At 39.5% G+C, this 12,163-nt stretch overlaps 1 protein-coding gene across 5 annotated transcripts in view; it reads left to right on the top strand.

Moving 5' to 3' along the window:
• The window catches only part of XPO1 (exportin 1), a 34,112-nt gene extending 22,940 nt beyond the window's left edge, over positions 1 to 11,172 (top strand). For all 5 annotated transcript variants that reach the window (XM_079297821.1, XM_079297822.1, XM_079297820.1 and 2 more), the window contains 14 exons: positions 499 to 696; positions 1,231 to 1,369; positions 2,666 to 2,847; positions 3,653 to 3,809; positions 3,918 to 4,081; positions 4,686 to 4,820; positions 5,684 to 5,867; positions 6,899 to 7,005; positions 7,337 to 7,531; positions 7,962 to 8,130; positions 8,834 to 8,968; positions 9,085 to 9,244; positions 9,322 to 9,418; positions 10,117 to 11,172. In XM_079297821.1, the coding sequence (XP_079153947.1) occupies positions 499 to 696; positions 1,231 to 1,369; positions 2,666 to 2,847; positions 3,653 to 3,809; positions 3,918 to 4,081; positions 4,686 to 4,820; positions 5,684 to 5,867; positions 6,899 to 7,005; positions 7,337 to 7,531; positions 7,962 to 8,130; positions 8,834 to 8,968; positions 9,085 to 9,244; positions 9,322 to 9,418; positions 10,117 to 10,263 (2,169 nt within the window). In that variant the 3' untranslated portion in view covers positions 10,264 to 11,172. The remainder of the gene's footprint in view (positions 1 to 498; positions 697 to 1,230; positions 1,370 to 2,665; positions 2,848 to 3,652; positions 3,810 to 3,917; positions 4,082 to 4,685; positions 4,821 to 5,683; positions 5,868 to 6,898; positions 7,006 to 7,336; positions 7,532 to 7,961; positions 8,131 to 8,833; positions 8,969 to 9,084; positions 9,245 to 9,321; positions 9,419 to 10,116) is intronic.
• Positions 11,173 to 12,163: the final 991 nt, after the last annotated feature.

Genomic DNA, 12,163 nt, shown 5'->3' on the forward strand with positions numbered 1-12,163 from the left:
GGCTGTTCTGTCAGGAAAGAAGTTGAAAATGTTCTGGTAGATGACTTCTGTGAAAGCAAAGGAGCTGCATTCTGGGGTCAAAGGATCCAGAATAAAGTAGCAGCAATAGTCTTGAGAATAGCAATCACTGACACCAGCTGGTGAGGTTTTTTTGAGGTTCTGAAATTGCTTTGCAGAAGCTCCAGAGGCTGTGGGTTTGATAATTTACAAACAGGCTGGTTTGGTGATGGCATTTCTAAGATGTCTTAAGGCTATTTCAGATTTAAGAATACAAACACTTTGAAAATAACAATAAATGACAGGAGTCCTTGGTTTTCAGTTGCTTAGCCAGTCACAATTCTGACCTGTAAGTAATGTCACTGCAATGTTAATGCCTCTTGTTCCAAAATCTGAGATTAATTTGGCATTTTGTCAGGATTTGGATAACTGAACTTGAAGCAATGTGATTTGATCTGCAGATACAGTCACTAATAGGGTGTTTAAACCACTCTTTTCCAGGCTCTTCATTACATGTTGTTGGTATCAGAAGTTGAAGAAACTGAAATTTTCAAGATTTGTCTGGAATATTGGAACCATTTAGCTGCTGAGCTCTACAGGGAAAGTCCGTTCTCAACGTCAGCTTCTCCACTGCTTTCAGGGAGTCAACACTTTGATGTTCCTCCAAGGAGACAGCTTTACTTGCCTGTTTTGTCCAAGGTAACAAACTGTAAAGATTCAGATTCTGTTTGTGAATCAGATTTTGATTCATGAGAAAACCTGTCTTAGGGTAATTGGTACTTGATTCGACTCTAGTTATATAATCAAAGTGAAAATACTTTAAGATGATGCCAGTATATAATAGTATTAATGTGCTGTTTCAGCTTTAAGAGACCTAATTTTAAAATAAATCTGTATTAAACAGGTTCTGTAAACAGAAAAGCTAGAGTAAGAGTTGGAGGAAAACCTGTGTGTGGGAAAAAGTGGTCCTTAAAAGACCCCTAATATGATACAAGCATTTTGAACCTCTGGGGAGTATAAATACTATGTAGCTCAGGGTTCCTTTAAGTACTGAGCTTGTTCATTGGAGGGAGAGCAGTCAGCAGGCTCTGTCCTGAATGGCTTGTAGTTGACATTTCTGCATAGCTGGGTATGACCTTTCTGTGCTGAGGCTGCCTAGCAGAGTGCTCTGGATGCACTTGTGCACTGGGAGAGGGTTGGGGTGCAGATTGATGGAGTTCTCACTTCCCCCAGGTTCGGTTGCTCATGGTCAGCCGCATGGCCAAGCCTGAAGAAGTCCTGGTTGTGGAAAATGATCAAGGGGAGGTAGTTCGGGAATTCATGAAGGATACGGATTCCATAAACCTGTATAAAAATATGAGAGAAACCTTGGGTAAGTGAACTGGCTGCAGTTTGTGTGCAGCTGCATCAGTGTTACAATGTGTTATCTTAGGATCTGAGTTACTGTGTGGGTGAAAAATGGTTATCAGCAAGGAGTACTACACAGACTGGAAAGGGAGGAGGCAGTGGCTGCTCTGAAGTTTGCTGTTTGAGGCATGTAGTGTTTTATAACCTGATGGAGTAGTAATACACTACTTAATTTTTGTCCTTTGGTATTGCAGTGATAATGAGTTTTTTTGAAAAAAAAAAAGTATTGAGAGTCCTAATTGTAACTTGAGGGAGCAAAGGGAGTAGAGTTGTCAGGTGTTCAGGACGTTAGACCTTCGATATTAAATTCATTTTCTCAAATGCCGATGGGAGCACTGAGTGTTCAGCAACAGGTCAATGCACTAGGAATGTGTGTGTTGGAAAGCTTGTGAGATGTAAAGTGTATGTGGGTATTTTTATTCTCACCTCTCTGCTTGGGATGTGGGCATAGCCAATGTTAAATTAATTGTTTCAATACATTTGCATTGGAATGTGAAAATCATTTTTGTTTCATGAAACAATTATTAGGTGTCCTGAGCCTGGGTTGTATTGCCAGACAAAACATGCTGGTCAGGTTTTTATTGCTTATGTTGTATTACCTAGAAGATTCACTTGGAGGCAAAAAAAGGGGCAGAATGTGGTGGAAGCTGTGTTCTTTGGTACAGTAAAAATCTATTTCTGAACCTGGCCATAAATTGCTCCTGACTTGCTGGGATTTAGGGTTTTATATTGGAGACACTAATCCTATTAGGGACTGATTCAAGTGACTGAGTTGTGATACCTGAATCTTTTACCTAGACCTGTTCAGGAGCACCAGCTCCACTTTAATTGTGGCTTACTGCAACCAGCAAATGTGTTGGCACTAAAATTCAGAGAAAATTCAAGAAAATGCATGGGTTTACACACTGTATAATGTCCCCCATAGGCAGCCAATCCCATATTCCCTACAGACCATCAGAGCAGATGCCTTTTGATAATAATTTCCTTTGGTATCACGTGGAACATGCATTGATTTAGACTTTTCACATCACCTGCAGGTGGTGTTTTGCTGAGATCCCTTAGAACTTAAGTTCTCAATTAAATTTATCATCGATCTTGAAAATAATTTGGACAAATTTCTGCCTGAGTTATTATCCCATGCTGTTGTGACTTCAGAAAGGGAACACACTTACTCAAGAGCTTCAGTGGGTTTTTATGTAACTGCTTATGGAGTTGAGCCCCAAGCTGCTGCTCTCAAACATTGCACATTGATGTCTTTCAGTTTATCTCACACATCTGGATTATGCAGACACGGAACGAATTATGACTGAAAAGCTTCACAATCAAGTGAATGGAACTGAGTGGTCGTGGAAGAATCTGAACACCCTGTGCTGGGCTATCGGCTCCATCAGCGGCGCCATGCACGAAGAAGATGAAAAGAGGTTCCTGGTTACAGTAATTAAGGTATGGTGGGGCTGAACTAACAGCTTGGTCACACTTCAGTTTATGCTGGATGAAAGCAAGCTTGCAGAAATATTGCTCTGGGATCTTAGAAAGCTGCCTTGGATAAGAATAAATGAATGGAAAATCTTCCGTCCTGAATTTTGGGCTGATGAATAAGTTAGTGATGAGCAATGCATTGATCCAAGTAGCCTTTTCATCAGATAAAATTAATTTATGGTGAAATGTATTCTTTGGGGATGCAGAAGAGATGGAAAAGGAAATCAAATACAGCAGAGTGGCAAGAGTAACCCATGACTGTAACTAACTAGCCTAACACCTTGCTCTTCTGCTTTGTATATTCATTGATCAAATTCAAAGTTTGGTTAATACATGGATAACATTTTTTCAAGAAGAACAGATTTTAGAAAGTCATACAGAGATTCTTACAGAATATTTAATTTTGAGTCATAAAGAAGATGTAGTCTAATTCTATTTGAAGTGGAATCTGTATTTTTATCTATCACCTACTCAGCCAGTATTAGGCATTGTAAGGCTTGTTGGACTCCCCCTGCAGGATTCCTTAGTTATAATTTAAAATGGAGATTCCTTAGTTTAAAACACAGTGATCAGGGTTTGGATGAAACCTCAATGATTTTACTGCCCCAATCTTAACACACTCGTTTGGATTTTTATTTCTTTATTTGGAACTTGAGTTTGATTGTGGCAGCCATCTTTAATATTTCTGTTTATAGAATGTTATGCTTACAATGCTTTTAATGGAAGTAGACAAACTTGAAGAAGAAACTAAGATTGTGTTGTGTTGTAGGATCTCCTGGGACTCTGTGAACAAAAGCGAGGAAAGGACAATAAAGCCATTATTGCATCAAATATAATGTACATAGTAGGTCAATACCCACGATTTTTGAGAGCTCACTGGAAATTCTTGAAGACAGTAGTCAACAAGCTGTTTGAATTTATGCATGGTAATTATATGCTTTTTTAAATTTACTGTTTTAATTATTAAAAAAAAAAAAAAGCCTAGACATGGAGGGGAAAAAATACAAAGTAGTAATTGCCTTGGTTTCATTTAGAAACCCACGATGGTGTCCAGGACATGGCTTGTGATACCTTCATCAAAATAGCACAAAAATGCCGCCGACACTTTGTCCAGGTTCAGGTGGGAGAGGTCATGCCATTTATTGATGAGATCCTGAACAATATTAACACAATCATCTGTGACCTTCAGCCACAACAGGTAGGTTTGATTTGGGGTTGTGGATAATTCCTAAAGATTAATGCACACTTCCTTTCTGTTAACTTGCAGGGGTGTTTTGCAAGGTTTGAATTGTGTTGTTTTGTTTTTATTAAGGACAGTGTCAGGGTATGAATACCATGATCAGGTTGCATTGCTGAGATGTCAGTTGGAATGTTTGGAAGGAGAATTAAATTGCATTTAGTTGGAATTTTGATTTCTGCAATGTCTTCAAGAAGACACTGAATGTAACTTGATGATTGTGCTTTGGGAAGGAGGATTATCCTACTGTAACAGTTTCTACCTACAGCTCTTGTATTTGGGAAAGAGGGAGTGAGGAACAGTCCAAAAAGGGAAAATCCTAAATCCAGTCCTTTCCAGAAAATGAAAGGGAAAGCTGTCTGGCAAGGGCATGGCTGATGAAATGAAAGTAGTGTGCACTTGCCCCAGTGTAGTGAAACTTCAGGCAGAGTGGATTTGGCACCAGGAAAAGGATACTTCCAGGATTGATGGGAGGCAGTGCACAATTCAGACATGTCTGGTAAGACTGAGTTCTTCCTTAGTGCTTTTTTAACCTTGGTGTTTGTGGTGTTGCTGTTCCCATCAGGTGCACACATTTTATGAAGCAGTTGGATACATGATTGGGGCACAGACAGACCAGTCTGTGCAGGAACATCTGATAGAAAAGTACATGTTGCTGCCCAACCAGGTTTGGGACAGCATCATCCAGCAGGCAACAAAGGTGAGCTCTTCCATTTTAATGTGTGCTGTGTTCAAGTCAAAAATGCTAAATGTTTGCCCTCCCCTGGTTGTATTTTTGACAGAGTTGGGCTGGGCTTCATTATATGATGGCTGAGAGAGATTGATATGAAAATGAAGGTGTTATTTTGTGAGAGGAGACTTAAATGACAAAATAAATACTTGTTTAGTTCTGATTTAAACTACAATCTGTTACTGTACAGAATTCATTTCAGCAGTTTTTTCTAATGCTTCCCTTTCACTTGGCTTTTGGGTAACAGAAAAGTTAAAATGCTAAAAATACTGTTTGCTGTTCTTCCTTTCTTCTCCCACCATTCTCTTAAAGTACATATTTTCTTACTTTATCTTCTATTTCTTTCAGTCTTTTGAAAATACTTTCATCTCTACACATTTGTGAAATGCAAGACTGTTGTTCCTTAGACAATCCATTTGCAGTTAGAATCTAATTAGGGGTCTGAAACTTAAGCAAGCTTAAGTTACTTTTCCTACCCTGACTTCTTCCAAGAACACACTGCATTTCCTTTGGACTCCTTCTATCAGTTTTCAAATTCTTAATCTCCTTAGTTTTCCTTCTTTCTCTAACTGGAGTAATGCTTGTAGCAGTGCAGCAAAAATAAATTTCTGCAGAAAAGCAGAATGAAATCAAGTTTTATCCTTACTCTATTGGAGGTAGTGCCAAATGCCATGAAATAAACTGCAGGATCTCTATAAAAGGTCCATAAATTTGAGTGATCTCTTCTTTAAGGCAGTGTATAAAATAAATTGTTTAAACTTAGGCTTTTATGTTGAAAGCCAAAGGGTGGTTGTATTCACTAATGAGAATGAACTCTTAATTTTTTTTCACAGAATGTTGATATTCTAAAGGATCCTGAAACAGTTAAGCAGCTTGGTAGCATTCTGAAAACCAATGTACGAGCTTGTAAAGCAGTTGGCCACCCCTTTGTGATTCAGCTTGGAAGAATTTATTTAGATATGCTGAATGTGTACAAGTGCCTAAGTGAAAATATTTCTGCAGCTATTCAGGCTAATGGTAAGAAATTCCATGCTCTTCCTGAAAATGAGGTTTGGCAGTGCCTGCCATTAGGTTTCAGAGTACATCCTAGTTAGGTTAATTTTACTGATCATGAGAGTGGAGGAGGACTGGAAGTGCTCACTTAAATCTTTGTTTGCTAACATTGTATTCAAATAAAGAACTCCCAGCTTTAGAGGGAGGAAGAAACATCTATAAATGAGCAAGTTTAGGAGAATGCAGAACACCAGGGATGCTTACTTGGAAGTAATAAGGATCTTGCTGAGATGCAGTGTAGCCCGTGTTCTTTTAGCTTACTCTGGGATTGAGTATTAAAGGACTTTCTGAAAACAGAATCTCATTCATTCCTTAAGAAGATGTCAGCAGGGTTTTGGGATGAGACTGTGCTGCTACAAGGCTGTCTTGCAGAAATGTAATGAGTAAAGATGCCTGAAAGTCATGGTGTAAACCAGGCTTGCAATCACAGAAGGAATTCTCAATTATCTCCCTTATTTTTACCAGCTAACTTTAGGGCCTGTGGCATCTCAGTAGAATGTGCTTCTGTAGTAGTTCATTACAAGATGAAATGAGTCAGTTGCTGAATTGTGTGCTGTGCCCACTTTTCTGGCCAGTGCACAAGATGTACCTGGAAATTGGAATGTTAAATGCAGCTGGTTTACCTTGAAGTAGCTTCTTGGAATTCAGAATAAAACTGGCAGAGAAATCAATAACTTTTCATTCAGCTGATCTAATGGCCAGAATTCATCATTGCCAGACACAGTGAAGTTGAGGAAGCAGTTGCTGGGACTATGGGCCTGGTGAACTCCAGGCAGCAACTGCTGTAATTGCAGTTGCCTCAGAATGTTTTTACAACTGGCAAAGATTAAAGACAAATGAAATCTTTATTAGTCTTTGTCATTCAAATATAAAAATCAAGTACTCTCAGTTTTGTTAATATCAAGTTAATTTGGTGGGGTTTTTTAGGTTTTGTTGGTTGGTTGGTGGTTTTTTTGACACCTCACACAATTAACTGAAGCTTTAAAATTTTCCAGGTGAAATGGTAACAAAGCAGCCCTTGATTAGAAGTATGAGGACTGTAAAAAGGGAAACTTTAAAATTAATTTCTGGCTGGGTGAGCAGGTCCAATGATCCGCAAATGGTAAGTGGATGCATTTTATACAAATATCTCCTAAGACAGAACTGGGAAAAACTCTACTTTGTGTTTGGTTGTTGGTCACAGGACCTTGCTTCTGGGAGTGTGTAAAATATAATAAGGTAAGCCTGAGCAATGTTTGATATAATCTCAGTTAAGATTAACTAAAGTAACGTTAAAGGGAGTCAAGGAGATTTAAGCTGGAGACAGAGGATGGAACTTCAGCGTCATTAGGAAAAGTATCACCTTCAACTGATGGAGGAACCTGGCTACGAACTATGCTGGAGACTTTGCTCAGTAGCTGCACTGCTATAACCTGGCTTACTCTTCCAACCAGGTAGCTGAAAACTTTGTTCCTCCGTTGTTGGATGCAGTTCTCATCGACTACCAGCGGAACGTCCCGGCCGCTCGGGAGCCCGAGGTGCTCAGTACCATGGCTATCATTGTCAACAAGCTGGGGGGACACATCACTGCTGAAATACCTCAGATCTTCGATGCTGTTTTTGAGTGCACATTAAACATGATCAACAAGGTATTGCAGACCTGAGATAAGACATGTCCTTTGGAGTAACCTATGGGATCTCCTGATTCGTGTTTTTTTTTCCAGTCACAGAGCTCAGTTGTGGCACTTGACCAAATTTCTGCTCAAATGAGCGTATTTGTTTTATAGTTGAGCTGTCTAGTTAGAGCTCTTAAAGAGCTAACTGGAGAAGTTTAAAGCAATTTATTTAAGCCATTAGTAATTTTTCTGGGGCCTTGGAGTGCTGCAATTCTGCAAGCAGAAGTCAAATGTCAGTGTAGTACTAACTGCTAAAATTGATAAATATTTAAAGAGAGCACCGCTAGTGCTCAGTTGAGTATTTCCTCACTAAATGTGCAGTATGTACTGCCTTGCTCTGTTTAGTGGAAGATGTTATGATGGAATTTATGGAGACTTGGCTTTTTTCCCCTTTCCCTTCTAGGACTTTGAAGAATATCCTGAACATAGAACAAATTTCTTCTTGCTACTCCAAGCTGTAAATTCTCACTGCTTCCCAGCCTTCCTGGCCATTCCACCTGCACAGTTCAAACTTGTCCTGGATTCTATTATTTGGGCTTTCAAACACACAATGAGAAACGTTGCAGATACAGGTAAATGGAAGTGTTTAATACAGATCAGAGATTTTCTAGTAGAATACTGTTCTTTTTCTTTCTTTTTCTTTAATCAAACTTGATCACATGAATCTGCATTTGAACAAGGATAGAATTCTGTCTCAGTTTGAAGGGGTCAGCCAGGGATCCATGGATGGGCTGAGATGTTTGGTTTGTTGTTTGATTCCTGTAGCTGGAAGAGAGTACTATTACAATTTCTCCTTGCTTTCTTTGCCATGTGAGCATTGACACCTTTTCTGAAATGGCTGAATAGATGCAGCAGCTTAAAATGGTGTCACAAAAAAAATTATGAAACCAGTGATTCTTTTAGCCATTTAGGGATGGGGGGAAAGGGTGTTTTTCAGTTGCATTTCACCAAATAAAGCAATTAAGGTTTCTATTTAAAGCTAAACATTAAAACATCTTGTTGGAATAGCCAATACTGTTGGGTAGAGGGTTTTGCTTATCAAATGGTGTGATTGGCTCTTTATCTAATGGTATCCTAATCATGGTGTAATGAAGCTGAAGGGGTGTGCCATGCCTGGGAGGCCGTGCCTCACAGTGTCATCACCTGTGCCATGCTGGGCATCCTGCTCCCCATCAGGATTTATTGGAACATTCCTGTTCTTTTGAAAAAGGCCAAAATCTCCCAGCTGATGGAATGTTGTTCTCTTGGTCACCTTTTTTGATTCCTGTTTTGCAGGACTTCAGATCCTTTATACCCTACTCCAGAACGTAGCACAGGAGGAGACGGCTGCCCAGAGTTTCTATCAGACGTATTTCTGCGATATCCTCCAGCACATCTTCTCTGTGGTCACAGACACCTCGCACACTGCAGGTGAGAATGTGCCTGCCTGTGAGGCAGCAGCTGCAAGCCATCCCTCTGAACATCAAAATAATGTCACACATCTGTTCTCAATAACCACTGTGTGTTTCTGGCTTTGATCCGTGCAGGTTTGACAATGCATGCGTCAATCCTCGCGTACATGTTCAACTTGGTAGAAGAGGGAAAAATAAGTACTCCTTTAAACCCTGGAAACCCAGTGAACAACCAAATGTTTATTCAGGAGTACGTGGCTAATCTCCTCAAATCTGCATTTCCTCACCTGCAAGAGTAAGTCTGCCATGATTTATTCATGATTCTCGTTGGGTTCTTGTTGCTGGGATTCTAACTGATGTGTTTGCTGTTAGTGCCCAGGTTAAGCTGTTCGTAACAGGACTCTTCAGTTTAAACCAGGATATTCCTGCCTTCAAGGAACACCTAAGGGATTTCCTGGTCCAGATCAAGGTATGCTGGGCATGCTTTTCTCAAGAAATAAAAAACTCTTTTCAGCAGGATTTTGTCACACAGGACAGTGTGGAGTCAATGTTTGTTCGAGGAAGAAAAGTTACTTTGCATCTTTTTAGTATACAGTGAGAGCTCTGTCCAGTGGTGTGTGTGACAGAGTGGTGTTCATGGAACCTGTTTCACTGGGATTTAATTTCACAAATTTGGTTTAAATGTCATTGCTTTTGTCCCACATAGTGCACACAATCCTTATGTCTTAAGACAATTGCAAAACTAAATCTAATGGGAAATAAGTTGGTTTTTAACCATTTTTTTTTTCATTCTGCTTGGAATTGGGACCAGTTTTGAAATTGACTACACTAATGCTATGCCTTTATTTTTTGTAAGGATGCTGGAATGATAAGATTGTAGGAAATACTTTAATTTGAGACTGTAATTGTCAGGTATTTCAGAATTGTAATGATTCTGCTTTAATGATAATGCACTCCAGATGCTGGGTTTGGCATCCCATTCTGTAACACATGGTGACTTTATTTAAATGTTGCTTTTTATTTGAATTGTGACCTTAGGAACAGAAAACCATGCAAGTAGCCTTTCAGGGAACAGGAAGGGAAGATGTTTCCTGTATAATTTTGGAAGGTATTACCCTGCCTTAATCACTTGATAATAAACTGATGTTTTTGTGTGAATTATCCCAGGAATTTGCAGGTGAAGACACATCAGACTTATTCTTGGAGGAGAGAGAAACAGCCCTCCGACAGGCTCAAGAGGAGAAGCATAAACTTCAGATGTCTGTACCTGGCATCCTTAATCCACATGAAATTCCTGAGGAGATGTGCGATTAAAAACAAAAATAAAACAAGTTTTGCAGTTTTCTTTCTGTACAGCTACTTTGTTGTGATAGAAGAAAACAGCACTTGGATATTTGTTGACCAAAATGATGCCAATTTGTAAATTAAAATGTCACCTAGTGGCCCTTTTTCTTATGTGTTTTTTGTATAAGAAATTTTCTGTGAAATATCCTTCCATTGTTTAAGCTTTTGTTTGGTCATCTTTATTTAGATTTGCATGAAGTTGAAAATTAAGGCATTTTCAAAGTAATTACTTCATGCCCATTTTGTGGCTAAGGGGAAAATAGGCAAAACGTAACTTGTAAAAGACTATATTGCAAAATAATACAATTTCCTGTAAGAGTATTGATTTTTAATTCGGAGTAATTTTCTTTCTAGTCTGTCCTGCAGTCTAGGAGAAAAGGTAAAGAGTAAAGCAGATTGAATGAATTGTTAAGCAGAGGATCCTAGTGCTGCGTTTGTTCTGATCAGTTAGCAGCTTTCTGGACTGAGTGGTAAGGCTATAGGCTACGTGTATTTGCAAGTTGTATGGCAAGTTTGCAGCAAGATCATGTGCATATCATCCCATTGTAAAGCAACTTCTAAAGAGTATGGGAACACAGTACAGTTAGTTATTTTTACACAGTTCTTTTGTTTTTGTGTGTGTGCTGTCGCTTTGTCGACAACAGCTTTTTGTTTTCCTCAATGAGGAGTGTTGCTCATTTGTGAGCCTTCATTAACTCGAAGTGAAATGGTTAAAATATTTATCCTGTTAGAATAGGCTGCATCTTTTTAACAACTCATAAAATAAAAAAAAAAAAAAAAACTGGCTTTTGAGATGACTTATACTAATTTACATTGTTTACCATGCTGTAGTGCTTAAAGAACACTACTTAAGAGCAAAATAAACTTGGTTTACATTTATTTTTCTTTCTTTGGCTTATTCTTTTATTGGATGAAAATGCTGTGATCGTATTTAAGATTTGTATTTGAAGGCATAGGAAAAGTTCCTTGAGGTCTAGATATAACTGTTGCTTCTGGCTTGCCTCATCTCAAGGACTTTGGTTGTGCTTGAAGTTACCATGAACTAAGTTGGGTTCCATTTGGAAGTACAGTAGCTGTTGTGACTTACCTCCATGGATAACTATTCCATACCAGGTTACTATAAAATGCCAGGAATGAGGTACTCTTGCTCTTTTTCTCTCTGGACTCTTTGCAATTTATTTCAAAGAGGTATTGCACTGTATCTTGACTGAACAGTTAATAATAGTCCATGTTAATAACATGTGTAGACGAGATCTACGGTTATTTTTCTACCAAAAGTTTTGTAGTTAAATGATTTTCACAGATTTATGAAGCAGTATGAACACTAAGCTTGTGTACAGTCTTGGCTTCCCCATCTCTGTCGTGTCCTGTCTCTGTTCTCTAACGTCGGTGTCGAGCTCTCCCCGAGTTTCCCTGTGGATTTGGTGTCCAGGCTGTTGCTGGATGAAGTGTAGCCATTGTCAGAGAGCTGTCCCAGGAGCCAGGCAGGCGTGGGGCTGTTGTGTGTCCCTTTGGGTGCTGTAGTTATGGACTTTGTGCTGTGTTTTCCTTTGCAGTAGAAGTGCATGAGTTAGCCGTGTTCCTGTAGGATGTAGCTGTGCCTGGAGTGTTTCCAGGCTGGAGTCTGGGCCCCTCTGTGTCTGTGACATCTCCCTGTGCGTTTTACCCTGGCAAAGCTCAGCTGCTCCCACGGAAGGGCCTTGGGCAGTGGCACTGTGAGCTGGCACTGCTTGGAGACCTCCTCAAACCCCCGTGGCTGGGACTGCCTACAGCCTCCCAAACTCTAAATTACTGCCAGAGTTACAGAACCCATTTCTTACTCTGCTTAAAGCTCCCACTTCCAGCTTTTTCATGTCTTCCCACCAACGTG

Source organism: Erithacus rubecula, assembly GCF_903797595.1.
Source record: "Erithacus rubecula genome assembly, chromosome: 2".
Taxonomy (NCBI): Eukaryota; Metazoa; Chordata; class Aves; order Passeriformes; family Muscicapidae; genus Erithacus; species Erithacus rubecula.